General features: G+C 35.5%; 1 protein-coding gene across 1 annotated transcript; it reads right to left on the bottom strand.

Annotated features, from left to right (window-relative positions):
* Positions 1-1,221: 1,221 nt before the first annotated feature.
* Positions 1,222-25,269, bottom strand: LOC140230091 (aqualysin-1-like). The gene is made up of 9 exons (XM_072310298.1): positions 25,229-25,269; positions 24,496-24,616; positions 20,008-20,145; positions 15,737-15,881; positions 14,706-14,818; positions 13,886-14,027; positions 9,827-10,011; positions 4,460-4,631; positions 1,222-2,587 (listed from the first exon to the last, which is right to left on the bottom strand). Exons 2-9 carry the CDS (start codon positions 24,604-24,606, stop codon positions 2,457-2,459), a joined length of 1,137 nt encoding a protein of 378 aa, XP_072166399.1. The 5' UTR covers positions 24,607-24,616; positions 25,229-25,269; the 3' UTR covers positions 1,222-2,456.
* Between the last annotated feature and the right edge of the window lie 1,853 nt (positions 25,270-27,122).

Here is a 27,122-nt window from a genome sequence, read left to right as displayed (position 1 = left end):
ACTTTTGAAATGGTCCATAGTTTAGTTATTCTATCTGGGGTCATCTTCCTACTCAAGCTCAAGCTCTCTCTCTCTCTCCCTCTCTCTACCTCCATCTCTCGCTATGTATATATATATATATATATATATATATATATATATATATATATATATATATATTCATGTATACAATATCTTTAAACCAGTTTACCTTAAGTTTGATATTGCTTTCTATTATTTTCTTATATGCTTTCTTTACACAATCGTACTCTATAATGTGTATTAAAGCGTTGGAACAATAATTCATGATATTTAATATGTCAAACTTTGCTATATATTGTATTGAAAAATGAATGACAAAAGTAAAGTAAACTAAACTGTACAATACTGAGCTGAACTGAATCGACCCCAACTATTTCATTGAAATGCGATTATTGAAAATCTGTCCTGCAGAAATATTTTATTGCCTGCGGTGCGTTTCCAAGAGAGGAAACTATTCAATTTTTGGTAATTTTCAATTATGAACCTTTACAGACAATATTATAGCAAGAAGATTGCAATCAATTGCAACTCCTCAAAATCTATTGCAAATCCTGCAATTCATTGCAATTTTGCAATCACAATTTTGTACTTTGTAATCAATTCTGTTGCAAGAAATATGCAATTAATTTACAATGACTGCATCCTTGCAATTAATAAATTGCTAATCAATATTGCAACTTTGCAATAGAGTTAGGGTACCAGATGGAAATATTGCAATCGATTTGCAATTGATTGCAACTCGACATTCATTGCAACGCCCCCTAAGACATATATAATCACAACCAGAACTATTTTGCACATTTTGGCTTTTAATATTGTTCCTCCCTTTCCGCAGTAATTCAATAATAGTGTCAGAATTCACAAGTGGTATCTGGTATGTGTGCATCTTTCCCTGATAATGTTCTGTTGCAAATGTGATTGGATGTTCATCGTTGATCAAATAATAATTTTAAAGAATAAATACAGAGGACATTCAGTATAATAATGTTGCCCAAAGATGCCATTATATGTGAGGTATCAAATAATTCAGCAGGTAAGAATGGTGATAACAGCATTTGTAACAGTGCTTTTACACGTGCAGACTTTTGGATAAGTCTTTCTCGTCAGGTACGCGGAATTAACGAACGTGGTATATAATGTAAGTAATAAGGGCAATAGGTGCCGACAGGTCCTGTATATTTTCTCAGTTTTTGTGTCAGACTCACCTCCAGCAATGTTCTTCTCTCGCAATAATTTCCTTCACTCATGACTTGACGGTAGAAGGAAAACAATCATCTCTTACACTTAAAATAAAGGTTCCTTTTCAGAGAGAAAATTTGCATTGAAGTGATTTATTACTTGATTCAATGGAGTGATTCAATAAAGCGAACATGACAATGTAATAGTTATTGTACGAATTATCCGTCTCATACTCCTACATTTATTTTTTTTTTAATCATTCTCATTCTTTTATACCCTTTAATCCTCTCTCAATTCTATTTCCCTTTTCCATCAGGCTTAATGTAGGCCTAATAACACTTCGTCGAGTCTCCATGTTGGGATGTACAACCTCCATTAACAGCATTTCCAATCTCTCGTTTGAGAGATTTTGCATTTTCCCTTACTTTTCTTTCGTGATAAAATTTTACAATTCATGGACATTATTACTGACTAGGCCAGTGTCCTTATGTCTGTAGTTGTGTAAATATATGTGTGTTGTATGTGTTGCAATCAGTTGTAATATTGTGAGCTGTTTATAACATTTGATGTCAGCATTGTATTGGGCAAATTATTCTTTGATAGGTCCCCATTCTTTGTGTGTTTTTGCATATACACAACATAACATGTGCATACCAAGAAACAATTTTTCCCTTACACCAGTTTACAACATTATTTTGCTATCTTTCATTCACTCTTTTCTAAGTAGACCATTATTCAAGGCATCGGCCTTTGCATATTTCTGAGAAACATATCAGTATTCAAACTAAACTGCATTTAAAACAATACTTTAATTAAATGAAACTGTACTAATATGTCTATCAACTCATAATGAGGTGAGGATATTCTTTATCATGTTTTGATGCGTGTCCACCGCCTTAACTCTAAAACATGAAAGAATTATTGTATTCTACGATCGCGCTGTTGAGGAATCATATTCAGATGGCGTTCCCATTTATCGGCATTGACATAATTAAGCTCCTAGCTTTCATCCTACAGATAAAGCAGCTTTTACTGCGCACCCCAATTCAATGCTTAATAGTTGCATCGGATGATATGGCCAATTGGTGTCGTCTCCTGCGAAATGCTGAGAGTGCATGGTACATGCAATTATATACCGTATTATGACATTACCTGCATCAACAACATGTTGTCTGTGTACTAAACATTCAAGATCAATTAGAAAATTAAGCTGATTAACATTTCTGTAGGCGAGTTGATGTTCACAGTGGCTACTTTTAGTCACAGTACGCCAGCAAGTTCGGACTTCCCTGGACGTCGCTCACCTTGTCCGGGGTTGCGTTGCTTACGATATTGGTGTACACTTCCTCCGCACTCATGCCCATCTCCAACATAACAGCAGCGATACCTTTAGTTGAGCCGGGTAAAGAATCAGCCTTGAATCATTTCAAATCCATCAAATCAATCGATATTCCAGCAATTTAAGTGGAGCAATGACATAACTTCATCAATTCGATCGACACAAAATAACGTGTGCTCAGTAAAAAATAGAAAATAAAAAAAAATCCACGATTTATAAATCAATGAATGAAATGAATATAAAGAAATGTCAATACAACAGCCAAGCAATCTAGTGACACAATCAGGCATTTCAGTAATACAATCAATTGAGCAATCTCTGAATAATTTTGGAGTTTTTCATGTCTTTTGAAGTTAATTGATAACGCCGCGCACGATATAGATAACCATTCTCATCTCGTTGGCATCTTCCTGGACTTCTCCAAGGCCTTCGATACATTAATCACGAAATTTTACTTAATAAATTGTCTCATTATGGTATACGAGGGATGGCATTGGAGTGGTTCAGGGGTTACCAGCAAAACCGAAAACAATATGTATCTTTGAATGAGCACAGCTCTAGTCTTGAAGTCATTTAATGTGGCGTCCCTCATGGTAGTATATTAGGAGCTTTATTTTTCATCATTTACATTCATGATTTTTGCAGATCATCCGACATACTTTCTTTTATACTTTTTGCAGATGATTCAAATATTTTCTTCTCCCACAAAAATCCAATTACTCTTCTCTATACTGTTAATTCTAAATTAAAAAAAAAGTGACTCAATGGATAAGAACCAATTATCACTACATCTTCGGAAAACTAAGTATACGTTATTCAGTAAATCTGTTGAAGTTTTACGCACAGATATCATTTTTGATGACATTCTATAAAACGTATCTCATATAAAGTTTTTCCGTATCACAATGGACGATAAACTCTCGTGGAAGCCTCATATCATTGATATTAATAAAATAATTTCGCGTAATATTCGTATCATAAATACCTTAAATCTCATATCCCGTTGTCTTCTTTGTTGACGTTGTATTTTTCGTTAATACTACCTTATCTTAATTATTGAATTTTAGCACAGGGTCGTGCCCATCAAACTATATTAGATATACTATTGTTACTACAAAAAAGGCACTTCGTTTTATTTGTGGCTTTTCACCAAGTTCCCATGTAGATCTATTATTTGTTAAATATAAGATTTTAAAACTTAAAGATTTGTTTTTCTTTCAGCTGCGTCACTTTATGTTTAATTATAACAGAAATGCATTTCCCAGCATTTTTGATTCAATGTTTCCACGAAATCAATCTTTTCATAATAATCCCACCAGGCGATCTAATGAGTTTCATTTACCCCTTCTGAGAACTTTATTGGCTCAAAATACATTTGTATACAATGGCCCTAGATTCTGGAATTCTTTAAAGGGAGTGGGTAGTAACTGATCAGTGGGAATCAGTGGGAATGCAGGTGGATGATTGTACCAATCCTTGTGGGATTCATTTAAGAGTATATCATATTGTAGTGTGAAAATTATTTGCTTTAGAATGGTCTCATATTCAAGCAATGTGCAGTTTAATGTTAACGATCGCCCCGTTACTGTACAGGCATGCTAACATGGAAACAGTAAACTGCACATTACTTGACTATCAGACCATTCTGAAGCAAATAATTTTCACACAATAGATATGTAATGTACTCTTAAATGAATCCTACAAGGACTGAAACAATCATCCACCAGCATTCCCATTGATTCCCACTGATCAATTGCTAGCCATCCCCTTTAAGCTGTGATAATAATAAAAAAAATCTTTGATCATTGAATTCGTTTAAGCGTAAGTTGAAACTTTTTTTTTGTTGAATTCATACTAAGATTATACCATTTATTACTTAGCTGACTGGGGTAGGGACTATCGCAAGAAGCAGTCACGTACCGGAGACATGAGGGCAGGACATGCTCGTTCCGCTCTTCGTTGAGGTACCGTAGTTATTGCTGTATAAAAGGCTCTTGATACTAGAACCAGGAGCGAATAAATCGACGCAGGTACCGTAGTTTGAAAACCAGGAGCGAGCGTCAGCGCTGTCAGTGGATCCAACTGTAATGGCCTTTAAGTAATAGAAAAAAAACTTCACTGTTTTAGAAAAAGAAATATTTGTGTTGCATCTAACCGATTAAGAAGCAAAGAACAAGAGAAAGTATCGTTTAATCCAGTCATTTATAAAAGGAAAAAAAATACAATAAGTCGACTGCTGAGTTGATTATAATGCCTTTAACTTGTCAGGCGGTAACTGTACTTTCTACCCGTGGTATATCATCCTCATAAACGATTAAAACTTATTTATCTCGAGCTTTCTGATCTTGAGAATTGACCTTCAGCTAAAAATTCCATCAACAATTTTATTATCTTTTTCATTCGTTTTTATAGGTTTTCCCGCTCAATTTCAAAATTGTATTACTCAGTTTAATGATAACGTCATTAAAATTCGCGATAGTTGTGATCGCCAACGCAAATTGGCATTGGATTTCGTATTTGTTCATTCGATTTGTGTTATTCTTTCAAAACGCTTTTCAAATGAGTGATTTAAATTTATAGAAAGAGCACACGATTTAACGAATGGTTATTTAATTTCATTTTCTCTCGTTGGAATTTGCTCTTTGTGCAAAACAAAATTCAAATGAATCACCTGCAATTTAGACAAAGAGCATGCAGATTAAGGAATGGCCATTCAAAATAATTTTCCTTCGTTCGAAATAATTATTCTTGCAACACAATTGTCAAGAGAGTTATTCACATTTAAACTAGGAGCACAAAGGTTAGAAAAGGGGCATTCAAAATCAGATGGCAGTAGCATAGGTGTTTCTTCAGTCATTCAAAATCCTGAAAGGGCAAGCAAGTCTTAAATAAGTGCGTCTAATTCAAGATGCATCTTACAAGTTGTAAACAAGGACCATTTAATTATCATGCAACGGCTTAACAGAGCCCCCTCATTATAATTGTGTAAACGAACATTGATGACAAATGGAAAATATGAATTCATATAGAAATATGAATAACAACCATGTTATCAATATAAACACACATATATATAAATATACAATTCTAAAGTTGTGTGAAATGGTTTAAAATTTGACTGATTTGAGATAAAATGAACTGCCGTTAACAAAATGAAAATACATAATGGCAAAGCTTTTTAAGAGAAATACAGACATGATTAAATATATAGATAATAGAAAAAAAACCAACAAATTAAAAATGAAAAAAAAATCGTTAAAATCAAATAACGAATCATTAAACTGAATCCCCAAAATGAAATTGAGCGCCCAAACAGGTTCCCCAGGCCTACTTTTTAAAATTTGAATGCACGAGTATCAAAATCCAATACATAGCATCTGAAGTTGTAAGTACGTTCACGATTTCGTATACATGTTAATTAACTGTTTTGCTCTAAAAATAAATCGAATGATGATAACAAAAGATAATATGCTCCGATATGAAACTAATTTGCAGATCAATTTATTTGAATGCTCAGAAGTTAAAGCAGCCAAATGAATTCCATTCCCCAAATTTTAATCTTGAAAGACCGATATCGATCGTTTGACGTCAGTGCGTGAATTTAAATGCACTTTAATTGATTTGAGTGACAAAAGTATGAAACAGAGCGGAAAAAACCTATATTACAAAAGACACTGCCGGCTGAAAATTGGTACGTTTTAGGCACATTAGATATCATTTAGCCTTTTGCCTCGGAGCATGCACACTGCATATATCACGAGGATTTCCAGCTCATTGTTTTATCATGACATTTTATTTTTCCCTTTGTTCCAATACCCGAAAAAAAAATATTTTAGTAATGACGAAATGACTTCCTTAGCCGAATTTCATTGACTTTTACGTTGGATCACGAGCGACACTGGGAGACCCTTTTTAGGGGTGCACGTCACGAGACCGTTGAGACCGACACCCACGAGTCATACAGTCCACAGGTCATACAGCTCACAAGCCATACAGCCCACTAGTTATACATCACGCGAGTTCGACACTAAGTAAATAAAGCCCACGAGTTCGACATCAAGTAAAATAAGCCCACAAGTTATACGGCTCACGCGACCGACACTACACATAAAAGACTCACGAGGCCGACACTACGCAGACAAAGTCCACGTTACCGATGCACGCTTAAAACGCTCACGAGACCGACACTAACCAAAATAGGCTCACGAGACAGACACTAAGCAAAATAGGCTCTCCAGTCCGACATATTTACTATAGGCAAGAAGGTCCACGAGACCGACAAGATGAACAGCAATTAATCATATAGGATGTAATAGTTCAGATAATGGCATGAGCAAGATATGAAAGATGGAAAAGGAGAGTTGCTATGGTGTTTCCCCCGTCAGTTGAATATCACACATTGTAGTTACAGAGAAATTCACAAACTGAACTCAAAGAAGAGGGACATAAGCAGGCGGATAGGATATCTATAGAGCCTACTTAACTAGTGAAGTGAGAAAGAAAAGGGCGAAAAAAACCCTTTAATCCTGTCCACCGTCTAGCTGAAATTGAGAAAGTATATCAAAAATAGCACAATGGCATCGAAACTTAAGGCCTTTTGTTCTTGTCCTCAATTGTTTTATAACAGTTTTTTTTTTCGGGGGGGGGGGGGGAATCCCATGAAGAGTACGATCTATTTAATAAAACATGTTAAAATTGTCGCTCCTCGTTGCGTGACAGAACTGCCCCTGAAAGCCATACGTGTGGAGATACATGATGTCGTTGACATGTAGATTGTGCTATTCAGTTAGTAATAATCTCTTGCTCGATAGCGTATCTCGAAATTGCACCCACCAGTATGTAATTTTCCCCTTCATGTAAACACTCTATACATATAATTGACATGTAGATGGCGCTGTTCTTCCTGTCGGTCTCGTGAGCCTTCTTTGCGTAGTGTCGGTTTCGAGGGCTTTTTTTTTTGTCTCTTGTCGGTCACGTGAGTCTTCTTTGCCTAGTATCGGTTTCGTGGGCTTTCTTTACCTAGTGTCGGTCTCGTGAGCCTATTTGCGTACTGTCGGTCTCATGGGCTTTGTCTGCATAAATATAGTGTCAGTCTCGTGAGCCTTTTGTGCGTAGTGTCGAACTCATGGGTTGTTATGACTCGTGAGCTGCATACTTATGGGCTCTATGACTCATACTCGTTCTCGTGGACCGTATAACTATGACTCGTGGGTGTCGGTCTCGTGGGATGACCCCCTGTTAGTATAGGACATGACCAAAGAGATCTAATCTCTTTGGGCCTGATTGAGTTGAAACCTTGATCGTTCTAGCTCACGCACGAACTTACGAACAGAGACACTCCTGTGCTAAAAGGAAACCGTTGGATAACTGACGCAGTCCTTCAAATCGAATTTTGATAGAAAGAAGGACAACTGGAAAGGCAGACTTGTGACATTTTCATGAAAATGTGAAATTATGATGCTAAGGTATTCTGAAGATTCCTGTTTTCGCTGACTACCAATATCGATATAGCAACCACACACACATGTATTTGAATATGTGATGATCCCATTGCATCCCCGCATTTATTATCCCATCGTGCTCATCCGCACAGTGTCATCTGGAGTGTCAATACCGTATGTCTTCCAACCCCCCCCCCCCCCCCCATTAAAAAAAAAAAAAAAAAATCATACAACGGGACCTTCCACAAGAATAACTTTTAAAATAGTTAGTCAATCCAATCCAATGCTTTACAGGGGATCCATTTTTTTTTTTTCGTGACCACTTAACCAAAGTGATTTTGTTTGTTTGTTTGTTTGTTTATTTTATTTATTTTTTTTTTTTGGGGGGGGGGGGGCAACATATAGGTATACGATGTCATATTTGTAGACCCTGAAATAGCATTCAGCAAGATAAATCATATTAGAAGTTATCAATGCTGAAATCCGATTGTAATTTTGGGGGGCACACTATACAGTTACAATAGATGTCCTGCTTTTTGTTGGTTGATAATGTAATGTTGCCATTGGGATCGCCCAGGTTATAGCCAACAAAATATTACAGATAAGGATTCTCTGTGATGAAGCAAACTACGATGTATATCATCACTTGGTTTGACCGACTAAAATTATACAATTTATTTTGTCTCACCTGGGCGAATAATATTTTCTCGAACTACCATTAAATTTGGCGGCTAAAAGTAAAGAGGAAATTGAAATATCTGCAGATTCGGAACCATAATATGGGACAGTCGCTGCTTCGCTGGCGAATATGCATAGACACTCTATAACGTCAGACTAAAACTGGTCTGAAATCATCTTTTCTCTCTTTTCTAGGCAACTGCACTTCCTACATCTCTTTTATTTCAATTATCATTTGATTTTCAGCATTGTCACGAGTTGTCAATTTAGTTTTTATCATGATCTATACATAAATGTTATTCTTCTACGCTCAGTATACAAAAGTGTTACTTCATTTTGGCCTACTTTTTGTGGGTTTCGAGCTGGGCAAGTTAAGTTTAACCCCTTTCACCTTGGAGTCATCGGTGTGAGGTTCTTACAAGGCTACAGATTTTCATTTCCAATTCAAAGATTTAATAAAATTCTTGGCCCCCTCCCAAGAAAAAAAAAATGTTGCAAAAACTTCGGGAAACGTCAGGAAATTAGGCTTGTTAGGTGATGATCATCGCATATATTGTATTCATGTTAGTGTTTTCAATAATATATTGCTTCCAGACATTCAAACGAGCAAATTATGTACGAATCAGTTACGTTTCTATCGAGGATCGACTTTAAAGACACGTTTATAAATTACATTCATCCACAGTCTTTGGTTTAAATCTGCTTAATATTTTCATCTTGACTAGTGGTATAATTATAGAATTGCATTTTACTCCGACTCCAGGAGTAATTTAAGTCATGTGATAAGAGGACAAGCCGATAGAAAGTAGATCTATGTTAGAGGGTTACTCTGGCAGAAAGGTGGCGTGTGTCTGGCATAGCACTTTTCTTTGGCTTTCGCTGAAGAAATAAAGACTCTAAAGAGACATTTTTTTTCTTCTTTTTTTTTTTCCTGATGGGAGTTATAGAGCGAGATTTGATTTAATTATAATTTTGGCTATAAGTTCACCGTCACGGTTTATTTGGACACGGTTTATTATTATTATTATTATTATTATTATTATTATTATTATTATTATTATTATCATTATTATTATTATTATTATTATTATCATTATTATCATCATCATCATTATTATGTGCTCTTGTAACTTCGAACAAATAAAGCGGTTGTGAGCGGTTTGAATACCTCTGGTGCAGACGCCGGTGACTTGTCGCATGCATTGCCATCATCGTTCCCAGCAGATACCACCACGACAATGCCGCTGCTCCTTGCCTCTTTCACCGCCAGATTCTGGGAATAGGAATAACTTCCGCCCAGAGACATAGACGCTACGGACGGTGTTATACCTTTATCTGCAATCCATTCCAGCGCTTTTCACGATATGAAAAGGGAAAAATCAAAGTGATGTTCTATTACCATACTGTATACAATGAAATTCACACAATGTCTCAAGACACACTGCTATATTGAAAGAGACAACATGTATGTTTTATGGCACAGAACTCGATAGAAGGCATTAATATTTTCATTACTGACCAGGATACAACCACTGTTATAAGTCAGTCATGTGAACTGCAGAAACCTCAGCGGCAGCAGGGGAAAGTTTTCAGAGTAATCGCTCATTAGTTCATCTCATTGGATATAGCGCCACCTCCCTTTAATAATTGACTGGCGCATTGCTGAGTTCATCAGTGCCCCTTGTGGTCATTGTATTATTTTTTACATCTAATATAGATATATAAGCTTGGTAAACATTTCAAAACATCAGTAATTTCTTGTTCTTCTTAAAGTAAAGATATTCTTTATCTATTTCGACAATCACAGTTATAGATAACGATACATTACGTGTATCAAAATGGCTACGGCATAAATGCGTATGTAATCTGCAAAATAGTGTCCATAAAAATTGAAGAATCAGAAAATATCAAGAATTCAAGAACTTTCTTCTGGCTTCATCGTTTTCTTGTTTGCAGTTTTGTTTGTTTAGAATATTGCAGGAGGATTCGTATTTAGAAGAAACAGGAGAAGTATTCTATATCTGTGATTTATGTTGCTGTTGATGAGTGTAAAGATTTATAATGGGTGATTTTAATATTGATTTGATTAAAAATGATGATAATACTCACAAGAATTTTTTGAAATATTTTTGTCAGCCTCATATTTACCATCAATTTCGAAACCCACACGCGTTACAAATCATTCCGCCACCCTTCTTGATAATATTTTCACTAATGTATTGCAAATCTTAAATTCTTCTATAATTTTATCCGATATGACTGATCATTTCCCTAACATAGCATGTTTCGATCTCGGGTATTCGGTATATAAATTTGTTTTTTCTCCAACCAGAATAAGGGCTACACCAGAAAATTTGGCTAGCCTTGGTGCTACCCTAGATAGGGCTGATTTGTCTAGTGTTTACGGTAGTGATGACGTTAATATATCATTTAATAATTTTTCAGGGATAATTAATAATCATTTAAATTAATATATACCTAAATCAAAAGATAAGTTAGTTAATTATAAAACATCCCCAGATTTCCATGGATATTAAAATCTCTTCTTCGTTCAATCAATAAGAAAAATAGGTTATATTATAAATTCAAAATGGAAAAAACTGAGAAGTCAAAAGAAAAATACACTTCCTATAGAAATACTTTAACTAAGATTATGCGGTTAGAAAAGAGGAAATATTATATGTTTCAGCTAGAAAAATATAAACATGATACGAAGAATACATGGAAGGTTTTGAACCAGGCCATGAATATATCGAAAAAGAAATCAAATATTACAACAACAAGATATGATAACAAAATATATGAAGATCCAAGTGATATAGCTAATATTTTTAATTCTTATTTTTCAATGATTTGGGGAGAATTTGGCAAAAAAGTTACCACAGTCAAATACGCATTTTTCAACATGTTTAGGTCAATCAAATCCAAGTTCTATCTTTTTTGTTCCAACTACGAATTATGAAATTATTGATATTGTTACTGCAATGAATGACAAGCGAAGTGCTGGTTACGATGACATAAGTAATCTGATTTTAAAGGGAATTATATGTTCAATCGATGATCCACTTTCTATTATTTTTAATAGATCTATATCATGTGTGTTTCATGATTTTATGAAAATAGCTAAGGTTTTCCCTTTGTTCAAAAAAGGCGATGGTTCTGATATGAGTAATTACAGGCCCATTTCCTTGCTTTCATCTTTATTTAACGATTTGGAAAAATTGATATTTAAAAGAACAATTAATTTTTTAACTTTTCATAATGTTTTTACAAATTCTCAATTTGGGTTTCGTCAAAAACACAGTACCATTCATGTCCTTATGAAGTTTATCGACCACGCAGCGCATACTATTGATAATCAATCTTATTGGTATAGTCCTGGACTTCTCCAAGGCCTTCGATACAATAAATCATGAAATTTTACTTTACAAGTTGTCTCATTATGGAATAAGGGTGAAGGCCTTGGAGTGGTTCAAGAGCTACCTGCAAAACCGCAAACAACGTATCTCTGAACGAGAACGTTATCAAGTCTCGAACTCATTAAGGGTGGCGTCCCACAGGGTAGCTTATTAGGACCTTTACTTTTTATCATTTATATCAATGATTTTTGCAGATCATCCGACGTGTTGTCATTTTATACTTTTTGCTGATGATTCAAATATTTTCTTTTCACATCAAAATCCGGATGAACTCGTGCACATTGTTAATTCCGAATTGAAAAAGGTGTCCCAGTGGATAAGAGCTAACAAATTATCTCTTAATCTTTTGAAAACTAAGTATAAGTTATTTAGTAATTCTAAAGTTTTACGTAAAGAGATTATTTTTGATGACACTCAATTAGAACGCGTATCTCATATAAAATTCCTTGGGATTGCAGTAGACGATAAATTTTTATGGAGGCCACATATTATTAACATTAGTACAATAATTTCACGTAATATTGGTATGATTAATAAACTTAAGTTTTATATTCCATTGTCTTCTTTGCTGACGTTATATTTCTCTTTAATTTTACCTTATCTTAATTACGGTCTTTTAGCATGGGGTAACGCTCATCAAACTTTATTAGATAGATTATTGTTATTACAAAAAAGGGCACTTCGTGTTATTTGTGGCGTCCCGCCACGTTCCCATACAGATCCATAATTCACTAAATATAAGACTTTAAATAAGTTAAAGATTTGTATTTTTTTTTCAACTTGGACAGCTTGTGTTTAATTTCAGCACAAATGTACTTCCCTATATATTCAATTCAATGTTTACAAGGAACCAATTTTTCCATAATTATCCCACCAGACAATCTATTGAGTTTCATCTACCCCTTCTGAGAACATTATTGGCTCAGAATACATTTATATACACAGGTCCTAGATTCTGGAATTCATTAAGTTGTGAAATAAAAAATTCTCCTTCTTTGTATTCCTTTAAGCGTAAGTTGAAATCCTTTCTATTAAACCCTCTCTGATGTTCGTTTTTATTAACCAAGTCCCAACAACCACAGGGTTCATCATCCAACCATCAATCAATTAATCTCTGAACTCATTAATTCATGAAATAGCCATCATATTCTTTACACGGCTGTATGCAACCACCGGCTGTTCAAAGCATCTCTTCAATTCCCTCTTTCGTTTCTTTGATCAGCGTGTAGGCATTCTCTTTCTTCCTTCTTCCTTCCATTTTCCACCTTTCTGTCTAGTCGTGTCATGTTATTGTGTGTCTCCTGTTTTGTTCCGTCTTGTTAAAATCATACTTGTGTTTAGCATATTATACAAACAACTATTTCGTCAGAGTTTCTTGAGTGGTTCACAATCTACAAGCTTGCTTTTTAGTGGACCTCTCAGTTCTCCTTTTTTTTCCCAACTGAAACATAGACTTGTATTATTTTGCGTATGCATGCATACATATGTAACTTTATTATTGTATCATTTGATATCATTTCCAAGTTGTGTGCATACAATTGTGATAATTACCCAATTCATATTGTGTTGCGTTATGTTGGAAAAAGGAGAATGAAATAAAATGAAATGAAATGAAATGAAATGTTTTATCCAGATGATGAGTTAATGAAATATGTGATATCTTGTTATCTGTTATGTTTCACTCTGTAACATGTGCTCTATGCAAGTGTAGAGAAATGTCACATGGTGCATGATTTCCATTTTATGGCAATACATAGCAGATGAGATGAGATGAAATTAAATGAAATGACATTGACTTGTTAGTTTACCAGCAATAGAGTCGCTCTTATATCCTGACCCATTGCAATCCAGGGTACGTATTCCATAAACAAATGCCTCGTTAGCCACGCCGTACGTGTCACTGGCAGCAGTTCCCGCGCAGTGCGTCCCATGACCGTTACAGTCAGTTCCCTGCATGGATGGTCCAGAAAGATGAAAACGATGCTCACTTTGAGGTATACGTCAATTTAAAGGAAAAACAAAAATCTTCAGGTCAGTCATAGTAATCTGCATAATGTATAGGAACACACACATAATACAAAACAAAATCAGTGAGAAAAACATAATTTGTATTTGTTTTCTTTTTATGGGGGAGAGAATTATTAGGTCCTAGATGGTCAAAGCTGGATGCAGATTCACTAAACTCAGTCTCCGGAATGAGAGGTTCGTTTGGTTTATTATTATCATTATTATTGTTATTATTATTATTATTATTATTATTATTATTATTGTTGTTATTATTATTATTATTATTATTGATATTATTGTTATCATTATTATTATTATTGTTATTATTATTATTATTATCATTATTATTGTTGTTATTATTATTATTATTATTATTGATATTATTGTTATCATTATTATTATTATTGTTATTATTATTATTATTATTATTATTATTATTATTATTATCATCATTCTAGTGCGTTTAATGATACATAACGCATAATATGTAGCTTGTAAGATTAACTATTAATTAATATCTCGATCAGAGTGTTCTCCCGGCTATACTATCATAATCATTTATGAATATCATACTGAACGTATTTAAAACTCGAAGAAAAGCATCTTTTGAAATAATCTTACATCTCCACCAATCATATCAGCATCTTTTAGGGCTGTCGCACGGCCACCAAAGTCATTGTGGTTTGGGTTTATTCCAGAGTCGATGACGTATATATGTTGTCCGTTTCCATATTCTGGTGAATGTATGCGTCATAGAACTTAATTTCACAAATTAAGCCAAGTAAATATTTCACAACTGAAATGCAATAATTATTTCTTCGTGAAGCAAACACAAAAGAGTAAAATTTGAAAATACACAATAATATCATGAATCAGATTATGTAATTTGTGAATTGTGTCGTAATTCTGTATAGTGTTCAGTGCATAGAGAGACGTGTTAATGAGAATCTCCATAAATAATTGTTATGGTGGTTAGATTTCTCAAATCATTACGAAGACATGGAAGTAAACTAGATAAAAAGAAGAATAACGAGAATACAAATGATGAGTTACTTTAAAAAGGGTGCCGAAGGCATTCATCAAATTTGGACTTTTCATTTCAGGAATGTATTCCTACTTGTAGTCCTGCACGGTGAATTCCTCAAAGTATTCATTATTTCTTCGTAAAAATGGAAACACCAGGCGAAGAAAAATTAGTTTTGTTCCATGAAGATGTAAAGCCATTCTCTTTTTGGTTTTGATTGATAGTAAAAAGGTGCGACATCTGACTGGATTCAAGTGCACGATTGCCGTGACTGCACTTTCACCCAAGAGTATAAGGTCAGGCTGGCTACCTTCACAAGCCTTCCAAATGACTAACGTATTATTTGATTATAAGCTGTGAAATGCTTCATCACTATGAATGTGAATTTTGTGGTCATCAAATCCACTATATCCCAAGAAATATCAATTCACACGAAACATTTTCCCGAGACACATTCTAATATCATAATTATATGGCACTCCTAAGGGACATGTAAAGTTATTATAATACATGAAAACATCTCGAGGCATGTGCACAAAAATCCATGTTTTTCTTCACACAAATCAAAAGAAAATATAACAAATTTTAAAAGAGTGTTACAAATACCAACATTAACTTTAGTACGTACTGTCAAGTGTCATTCTGTCATTTCCATCAGTCCATGTCCTCTGATCTATGCGATCGATTCCCCATGATCCAGTGTTTGTGTTTGCAGCGTCAGCGAAGATAACTTCGTCTTCTTCAATATATTTCACTCCTTGCAAAGATCGAAGCTACATGGATTAACAAAAATGATCTTTAAATAAAAAGGAAGGAAAGCTATTATTTCGTCTTCACTTTACCCGTATATAGAGGCGGCCATCATATGTATAAGGAAATAGAATGCGCTAAAAGCGCACTTTTGCTATTCACATTTTACAGTTTTCTAACTTCTAATTAAGATATTTTCTTTGTAATGGAGTATAGGGCAAAGCATATGTAACCACATTCAAAGCTTAAACGGTTTGTAATTTAGATTCTTCCCGAGAATCACACAGAATGCACGTCCTAACTTTGATTTCGTCAATCGTCATTGGATTCTTTTTTTTTGTCTATACCATTTTCAAAGTCATCGCTGTCAGAATCGTCAATTGTCATTGAAATTCATCCGCGCCGCCCATCGACTGCAGAATGTAAAGATCAATTTCGTCTTTGTTTTTTCACACAAATCAGTCAGGTGGTATTGTTCTTTTTAGTCATGATAGTGAGAGTGAACCAACTCTAAGCTGGCATTCTCTCACCGTCTCCTGGTGTTCGGATCAGTATAGACATTCATGCCTAATTCGTTTGCTCTGAAAAACCATTTTTAGTTACGTCGTGACAACATTTTGGACCCGCTGAGCTCTTTTATGTCATTGAATCTTATGTATGAAACAAACTGTATTCAACATGGAATACAGCCCCAAAATGTCTTTTATTTCCTTTCTTTCTTTTTTTTAACATTGGTTTGGTTGGTTTGGTTTATTTCTGCATTTCATTTTCTTTCTCCAAATACAATAACAAGTGAAACCAAAGTGATACAGAGTATGCAAAAGAAGGAGAGTTTAACATACAAATCAATATAAGAAATGTCAATTTCATAACAACATCAGTCCGATTGCAACTGATTGACAAATTGCCCAACATCGACGTAAATAAGCACTGAATTGATCAGTGTTTTAGTAGTAGCCATGATAAAGAAAATTCATTGGCGTTCATACTCGAGCAGGATTCGAACCTGCAACCTAGCTCCTGATCACCGGACTGACGTCATCTCCACTAGACCGCCGAGCTTTCGTCCGACAAGAAGTGTTGGTTCTAATCCTTATAGCATGCAGCGGGTACTGCGTAATTATTCAAATTCATGAAATTCTTCCGTCGAGATGTTTTCATTGCAACTGATTGACAAATTGCCCTACATCGACGTAAATAAGAACTGAATTTGATCACTGTCTCAGTAGTAGCCATGATAAAGGAAAATCATGGGTGTACATACTCGAGCAGGATTCGAACCTGCGACCTCCTGATCACCGGACAGGCGTCATCTCCAATATAGCCCACCGAGCTTCCGCCCGACAGCAAGTGTTGGTTCTAATCCTTATAGCATGCAGCTGGTAAACTGCTTGATTATTCAAACTCATGACTTTTTTTCTTTTTTTTTTAATAACATCAGTCTGTAATAACATATGAATCAAAAGAACATAACATTTAAGGCGTAATTTATTCATTGATGAACAAAGGAGAAATCAATATACAGGGGACATTGTTTCTTCAGTTGAGATCTGGTCTTTACTGTAATTCTATAAACCAGAAGTGTGCAAGTCGGTTGAGTTATTTTTCGATTAGTTTTAAGTCTGCGAATATACTCACAGACCTGAAATATAGTTCAGACTTCAGATATTCAGTATTCTTGAACATGTTGCTTTTGCATTTTTATTTGTTTGTTTATTTGTTTTTCTTTGTTTTGTGCGTTTATTGTTGTTTGTTTGTTTGTTTGTTTGTTTGTTTGTTTTTTTGCTCTATAGCCATATTTGAAATATTCAGACTTGAACTCCATGAGAATTAACGTACATTACCATAAAATTTGTTTTGGGGTATCAATATACTTTCACGACAGGGCACACTTTTGCTGTTCATTTAATAGTTGGTACTATTTTTTTTCCGGATTTGAAAATCCTGACTTCTGTAAATGAGGATAGATGTTCTGTTCAATAAGGGGTTATTTTTGGTGTCTTGTTTTTCTTTCAAAGCGGGAGGAAGATATTTCCGAGCGTGACACTTCGCAAAGCACAAGATCCATGACGAAGAAAGTACTGACGGAAACAGGTAAATTCATTGTAAGAAAAACTTTCCGTCAATGTAGGGCAATTTGTCAATCAGTTGCAATGAAAACATCTCTACTGAAGAATTTCATGAATTTGAATAACATCACTCTGTAGTAACATATGAATCAAAAGAACATAATATTTAAGGCGTACTTTATTCATTCATGAACAAAGGAGAAATCAGTATACAGGGAACCGACATCATAAGCAGAGCTTGACGTGGATGAGGCCATCTCTATACGAATATAAAACAACTCCAGTTATAAATCTACACATAAAACTCTTAATCTTTGTCTCCTTGTATCAGTGTGCGTGTGCTTTTTGTTGGGGATGGGGTGGGAGTGACGTACAGGTGTGTGTGTGTGTAGATATATATATATATATATACATATATATATATATATATATATATATATATATATATATATATCACTTCGAAATGACGGGGAAAAGGGAACGATTCTAGGAATTATGAAATATCTGCGAAATCACAACAAGATATGACATGAATTTAAAGTAAAATTTGACGAAAACGATGGCTAAAAGGTGACTGAATTGCATTTGCTGATATGTGTGCACAGAGTGTGACGGAGCAATCTGAATAGTAATTAATGAGAATGTGGGACAAGATCTAATGGAATAGACTTTGTTCGAAAATGATAGGTAAAAGACGAATTTGGAAGGAGGATTGGCATATTCCAGATTTTTCGGGACGAAAATGAATTATAAATCTAATGAATTGAACAAAAAAATGTTAGAAAATAAACCGGAAAACCTATATCAAATTCAAAGTAGGCCTAGTATTTTTTCTTTCTGTTTTTTTTTTTTTCGCCGAAATGAAATGAAGGGTTTGTTTGCAAAAACCGATAAGTCCATATTTGCCAAATGGAGATATTTGATATTAAAGGTCAAGAAAAATAAAGAGAATAATAAGAAAATTTTTGCTTCTTTTGACCATAACTTCAAAAATGTATCTTTATATGAAGTGACCAATATATCATTTAAAAGGTATTATTTTGTACTTTATGACAGAGACCGTACTTGAAAATCTTCAAAAATGGACATATCGGTTTTTGCAAACAAACTCTTCAAATATACACATCATTATTCCTCAGCCGATAATAATGGTATATATGCACAATTCTTCTTCTTCTTTTGATTATTATCATAATTATATATAAATATATATATATATATATATATATATATACACATATATATATGTATACATATATATATATATATACATATATATAAATATGTATATATATGTATATATATATACATATATATATATATATACATACATACATATAAATATATAAATATATATATACTGGGTTTTCAGTACCTTGCGTTCTAAAAGTGATATATTCTTTGACATCATTAAATCATTAAATTTGGTTCAGTACTTTTTATTCTACGTCAATTTCTGTAAATGCAGTCATTTTCAAATTTCGCCGGATTTTTGCGACTTACTATATAATAATTTGAGTGCGACACGCCATCCATACGGTGAATATTGTGTAAGCTCGGTGATCCATGTCAACAAAAGATACAGCTTTCACATTGGGCACGGGCCAGGAAAAAACAATGTGTGTGTGTGTGTGTGTGTGTTTATGTGTGTGCACTCCCAATATGAAAGCGTTGTCTTTTGTTGACATGGATCAACGAGCTCACACAATTCACGGTATGGAATGCGTGTCGCACCCAAATTATTATCTCATAAGTCGCCGAAAATTGAAAATGACTGCATTTACAGAAATTGACGTAGAATAAAAAGTACTGAACCAAATTTAATGATTTTGGTATCATGGTCTTTTCCGGAAGATGCTCTTTTAAGTGATGTCAAAAAAAATATATCTCTTTTAGAACGCAACGTACTGAAAATCCACCGTTCCGCTTCTTTTGGGACACCCGGTATATACATAAATACATACATAAATCGCATTTCAGAATAGAAGAGCAGACAATCATTGCTGGAGTATAAAAAGGAGAAAAGTAAGCAAACACCTATTTGAAATGAAAGTAGTCTGTCATTTTCCCTTCTACTTACAAGATTAAGAGCTACACCGGCAACATCTGCTTGGATAACGAATCCGTTCAGCAACTTTGAGAATTTTCTCTTGATCATTGTCTCCACTGACACCTCGCTGTTGAATCGACTGATGAAGGAGTCCAGCTCAACGTTGTCCTGCATAAAAAAAAAGAAACCAATGTCCGTTTCAGCATATTTCTTTATATTTTTTTAAATAGCGCCCTCTATGAGTGACCTTGGAAAAAAAATCAAGTATGCGGTCATGTAGAGTACTTAGTATGAGTTGCTGTATCTATGTGCCAAATATGACGATGAAACATCAAACAATAACAAACGTGCCCCTCCCCCCCCCCCCCCCCCTTGGACCTGGGAAGGGTCAAAATAGCTTATGGGCTGTATAGGGCTAATCTCCAAAGCCAGAAACTTTAAATGAGCACGGAATAAAGTATTTTTATTGAGTTTTTCTCATATCTATACGCTTTCGTTGATTTGTCTCTTCTTTCGAATAGATACAGCCCATGTTTTCTTTATGAAACGTTGCTTCCTTTTTTATATTTGCATTTATTTTTTCCTTTATTTTGTGATAACTTTCATTCATCGATATCTTGATAATTGCGCCTTTGCCGAACATCTTTCCTTGAATACTGGAAATAAGGCAAAATGTTCTGATGTCGTTGGAAAACTTGCTTTGTTTACAGTTCTTGTTCTATGCAGAATACAGTACATTTGCATATTTCACTTCTCATTACTTGTCAGAAAAGCACGAATCACATAGCTACCAGACGTGTCAGAAGGGGTTAAGTTTCTAAACAATCTCACTCTTCACAGAGGGATGAACTGATTATACTGCCTTATCTTGGCTAAACCTAAAATTCCTTATTATTCAAGAAGGCATTGAAGTCCACATGGCTACTCTTATGAATAATGTCATTCCAAAAATAGTCGTTGGCAAATAAAGCTGCAAATATACACACGAAGAGTTTGTTTGGTTCACTTTTTGTTGTTAAATTACGATTTTTTTTTCAATTATACTAGGTTGGCATAGATCACAAATAGTGTATAAATCATAAATGTCAGTTACGAACGTAATAACAGATTGAATGTTCAGATGCCTAGACAAAGAGAAAAATTGGAAATTTTGTACTTTTCAATATGTTTTGCCGCAGAAACTGATAATTCCACTTCTTGTTTTGTTATAGCCCACCGTGCACAGTCTACCCTGCGCAGTATAAAATTGCTGTGTCACAAATCTTTCGGATTATTTTTTTTAATGCATTTTAAATTGAGTATATGAATATAAGAACGACCCAAGTCCATGGAAGATCATTTCGAGTAAACTAAAAAAAAAAAACTTCATATCTTTTTTATTTGTCCAATAATATTCTTTTTAACTGTGATGGGAAGGCAACATTGTATATACAAATTAGAACATATATTATCATGATTATTATGACAATTAACATTTACATTAATTGTGGAGAGGCCATTTTGTGTGGTGGACTTGGGTCGTTCTTTGATTCATATACATGATATTCCGCTATAGAGATGGGAGAAGGATGAGAGAGGGCGCTATTATATGAATGTAAGAATGACCCAAGTCCTTCATTCTTACATTAATATAAGATTTAACTCATTCATTTCAGGCACTTCCGGGGGAAATTAGGATTTATCATTTACACACAAGATGAGTCCATGCATAAGCTACAATTTCCCATGTCAAACTGAATTTGGCCAAAAATTGGACTTGGGTCGTTCTTATATTCATATACTCAATTATTTTGCCATGGTGAGAGCATTTTACAGGCATAAATCAGGGCACAATTTTTGGTGATCGCATACTTCCGCAGATTTCGAGTAATGATCATGAATTTGGCGCGTACTATGGCCTTGGGGGACATTTGGAAGTTACATTCGTTAAAGTTTCAAACATTGCATTTCCATGGTAATACCATAAAACAGTGGTTGATAAGGAAAATGATACGGATCAAAAAAAAAAATCCTAATTTTTCAAGTGAAATGCTCACGAATAAAAGTATATCAGGACGAAATATTTTGATTCAACTACTATTGTAGTAACTATATCACAAATGTTTCAAATGTGTGCAAAACTGCGTTGCCATAGTAACATCTTAACCTCCTATTCTCAGCACGTGTCGGAGGAAAGCTTATAGGAGTTTCTGCCATTTACCTCTATCCAAGCGGCGAAAGCGTACGAGCGTCGCGAATGGTGGATTCGCCAACTTTCTGACACATTTAGGCGAAAATCAGGTTTCGCTTTTGCCATATGCATCATTTAACATATTTTTAGCAGTGTTTACCAACAATTAGCAAAATTTGAGCGAACGTTAGTGAAAGTGTTTGCGAAAAGCAGTTGGTGATAATTATAGCGACCGTAAGCAAAATAATGTTAAAAATCTGTTCCGCGAAGAGCAACAATTTGCCAGTATTATCTACCACTATTTATGAATATTTAGGAACTTTGCTAACCCCTGGAAAACACAAGGCGAAACTATGGACCCAACCCTAGAAAAAGGATGAGCAAACCATGGCCTTCCCTCGAGTTCCAATTTCTTCTGACAGCAATCGAAGAATTTTTCGAAATGGATTTCTAGAATATGGAAGTGAATTTCTGCCAGCAAGAGGCCAAATTTGATGTGCTGCCTCCCTTAAAGAACTGCTTTGCAACCTGGCTGCTGCTGCTACACCATATCGTGCAAATTAGATATAGAAAGAAGATGAAGAGAAAGAAGGAAAAGATAATTGCTATTAGGGTCAGAGAGTGGTTGTTTCTTCGGCAGGGGGATCTACTTTGCAAAGTTCTCTCAATGAATCGATTTCATACAGAAGCCATAATGGTCGCGTGTGAGTAGCATTGGTGAAGTAGAAAGAACTTCAGCGACACCGTTATACAAAGTTCTGCAAAGATTTTACGACTGTTTTGCAAACGCTTGAAACTGTTTAGGGAAAAATAAATTTTGCAAATTGTTCGAAATTTGTTTACTACAGGGAAAACTGTTTAACGAACCTTTTTGCAACCCTTTTAATGGCCCGACCTTGTGCCAACATTAGCTTACCGACTGCGAACGTGCCGACAATTGCCAACGTTGCCCCAACTTAGGATTACCAACTCTATCTTGCATCATCGTCAAGGTGAGACGGTGGCCCAAAGTTGCGCCAATGTTAGTTTGCAAACTGCGACCGTACCGACCATCGCCAACGTTGGCCCAACGTAGGGTACCCAACTATATCCACCGACCGCAAGTGGCGACCATAAAGACATTGGCCCAACGTTGAGCCAACGTCATCTCACCGACCGCGACCATGGCGACCATAGAAACATTGGCCCAACGTTGAGCTAACGTCATCTCACCGACCGCAACCGTGGTGACCATTGCTGACGTTGGCCCAACGGAGAATTGTTATCTGGGACCAACCCTGGCCAAATCCCAAATTCGCTATCTTTCAGTTTGTAAGCATTCACCGCTCATTAATTCAACACATTGTCGCGACGCTGGCGCTGCAGCCTGCATGCTTATCGTGAAGTCCTCATCATGCTTGTATAACAGTGTACAACATTTTACAGCGCAGCGTAACATGACGGCAGACATCTTGAATCACCTGAGACATATACGACGAGCTGATTGGTTGATATGGACTTATTGGATGTTGCAACAAATGAGGAAGGGATTTAATTAAGAATTTCGAGTTATACTGTGTTTTTACTACAAACTGATTTTCAGATTGGTCCCTAAAATCACAGATATCGCTTGATTTTAATGAAAATTGACTAATCGCTTTTGCGAACAAATTGTTCATATTATGTATATGTTATGTTGGAAGGGTGAATGCTAACAAAACGAACAAAAACATGCGAGAATTCGAATTCAATATTTCTTGTCATGTGGAAAACATATTCTCTTTTTCTTCTTCTTTTCTATTTATCATTGTTGGGGGGGGGGGGGTAGGAATCAGGAAAAGGACAGGCTGCCAAATGCAATGGATGGTTGTTGAAAGAGAGTTGATCACCTTTTAAATGGACTTCTGAATTTAGAAAATTACCGCAATTCCAAATGTTGATAATATTTTAACCTGACAAGAAAGCTTTGAAAAGCAATTCACTCAATCATTTACACCATTTACTCAATTCATATGACACAAAAAATGAACAATTATAATGTGGAATGAAGTTTGTTGAAATGATAAATTTGAACTTTGATATTGATAAAACAAATGACAACACTCTCGGTTGATGTGAACAAAGTAAGATAGCTAGGACAATTTCCTGAAAAGGAAATTCGTTTTTGTGTATTTGCCCTTACACAAATTACTCCTACGAGCAAAAAGAACGAAATGACAGCTACAAAATAAGTGGTAACGTAAATGGTAAGCATGGACAAAAATTTAACATGAATAAAGAAAATTGAGAAGAAAGGGAGAAAGTTACAAGAAAGGGGCTAATCCAACTCCCACTCCATCCCCCCAAAAGAAACTAAATTAAACCGTCACCTCCAGCACCACGATGTAACGCCCTTCGATACGATTCTTGGCCGGTATGTGGAACGGAGCCAGAGCGCTGGCAGCGGCCACGGTCAAGGCGAGGAGAAATAAGCACTTCATCGCTGATAACCTGCAGTTTGTGTCAAAGGAAATTGAAATCAAATTACGTTGTTGTCTTGTGTTCTCTTTCTTTCTTCTATCAACCACTGGTGAAAATTACCTTGCTGAAGAAAGTAAGGAAGCTTGATGAAAATTGATGAGATGTTTCATTTTACAACATGAAGCCAACTACATTGAGGATTTCAAAGGTTAGTTCTGAGCAAGCAGACGTGAACTGCACTGCTGAAACGACATTACATGACACCAAGTTCAACATACAAACAACACTCAAACATTCAAGTAAACATGGAAGGAATCCAAACGGGAAGGACTCTTATTCCAAGGTTTGTTAAAATATATTCATTAACGTAGTTTCTCTGAGATAAGACATAACGATAAAATATGGTAATATCGCAGCAAAGACCCGCCAACAATATGGGTATAAAATAGGAAATCCATCGCTTCAAACTGAAAAAAAAAAAATATTTAGAGTTTTAAGGCAAGACAAGTTTTTAGGCTTTCAAAAGAATTTATAATAAATGGAGACAAGTCATTTTACAAAATCTGTCTTCAGTTCAGACAAATTACAATAGAGTCATATCAGAATGACAAAGTCAGAGTTGAGCGTGTTAATTATTATTACCTGTTGTCGGACACCGAAGTGAGAAACGAAGAGTACCAGGCAGAACTAGACAATGCGAGGAATCTCTCTGTCCCGTATCAATATATAATTCAGTTTAGGCATGCTTCAAACAAGTGAGAAACTTAGCATATGTTTGACCTTAAACAAACAGGAAAGGAGACGAGAAAGAAAATTGTGAAAACGTCACGTATTTTTTGATAATACGACAGAGCGGTCGCCGTTACTAGAATGATAACAATATGAAATGCATCATCATGTAAAAATTAATGAGTAACTTTGTCACAAATTATGTGAAAGGTAATTCTAAAGTTGTTTTGCATTGCTGGATCACAACTCTTAAAGGTAAAAGTACAAATAAAAAGAAAGAGAAGGAGGAAACTGACAAAGTGTGGTACACTGAGCCTTATTTGAAGTGCTAGGAATGTATTACAAAAGAAATAATTTGACATGAAATTGAACGAACACACATTATATTATCCTATAAAGAATATGGGTAGAAAACCCTGCGAGAATGTACGCAGTGTCTCACCTCACAGTGCATGTGTTCACAGTTTATTCACATACACGACTATGCAAAAACCAATGAATATAACAGTATGAAGATGAATATACCCTTTGGTGGCGGGGTTTTCCCAGTCAATTCACATGGTAATGTTCTCTTTCACAGTGTGAAAAGATGATTCACAATGTGTTCGGATTGTTCAAGCGCTCGAATTTTACAGTGTAAAGAGATTTTACATTTTGTTCATAAAGTATTTCACAAAGTTGGACACTGTGTTTTTTTCACCAGGGAAGAAGAAAAAACAAAGACGAAGAAAAATATTGACAATCTATCCAAGAAGGAGACTATCTAACGCACAAATAAAAAAAAGGGGGGGGGAGAGGGTCATTGGAATATGAAAATATGGTAGATGCAGAGCTGGGATGCAGGGGTGGCGCTGTGCACAAAACGTCGAGAAGGAATAAAAGAGCTATAATAGAGGGGGAATAGAAACATGATCCCTCTACAGCTGTAGAAAAAGGAGAAATAGACTCAAAAAGTGAGAAGTTGCTCATTGCAGAGCATTGATACGAGGAGAATACTAGACGCAGTAGACGATTGCATGGAGGAGTAAGAGAAATGAGAAAGATGGACCTCATGTAACCATACCTTCGAGAGGAAGTATGAGACGTAGTCTTACAAGAAGATAAGGAAAGTGGAAACGAAGAGGGAAATGATCGTAAGAATTAGAAGGCGATATAGGACTAAGACGAGTTTGTAGATAGAAGACGAGATACAAATTCAGGTGCAAATGGCTGAGATGACGGGTGCACGTCACGAGACCGGGTGCACGTCACGAGACCGACACCCACGAGTTATACAGCCCACAAGTCATACAGCTCACAAGTCATACAGCCCATGAGTTCGACACTAAGCCAACAAGGCCCATGAGTTCGACACTAAGCCAACAAGGCCCATGAGACCGACACATTACGCGCCGTGTTGTATCTGTCGAACTCGTGGGCTGTTTTTACCTAGTGTCGAACTCATGGGCTGTATGACTCGTGAGCTGTATGACTCATGGACCTGTTTTCAATGTCGAACTCGTGGGTGTCGGTCTAGTGAGATGACCCCGAGATGACTCAATGCACCAATTAGGTTATCATAGCAATGGCATCGTTCTCTGGTGTTTCAACTTCATCTCCACTTTGAAGAGCATCTTTAACAACGGCTACAACTCTTTGATATGAAGCTGTCTGGATGCTCAACTAGTCAGTACTAGTCGCCATGTTCCATATAAGGTCACATCAATCGGAGCACCACTATTGTCTTTAGGTTCAGCTCCCGATAAACATTTACTTACCATTCGGTGAAATTCACATGCCACTCAAAGTGGTGTGGGAAGGTTCTGCC

The sequence above is a fragment of the Diadema setosum genome, chromosome 6 (genome assembly GCF_964275005.1).
Source record: "Diadema setosum chromosome 6, eeDiaSeto1, whole genome shotgun sequence".
Classification (NCBI taxonomy): domain Eukaryota; kingdom Metazoa; phylum Echinodermata; class Echinoidea; order Diadematoida; family Diadematidae; genus Diadema; species Diadema setosum.
This window is presented reverse-complemented; position numbering and strand designations above follow the sequence as displayed.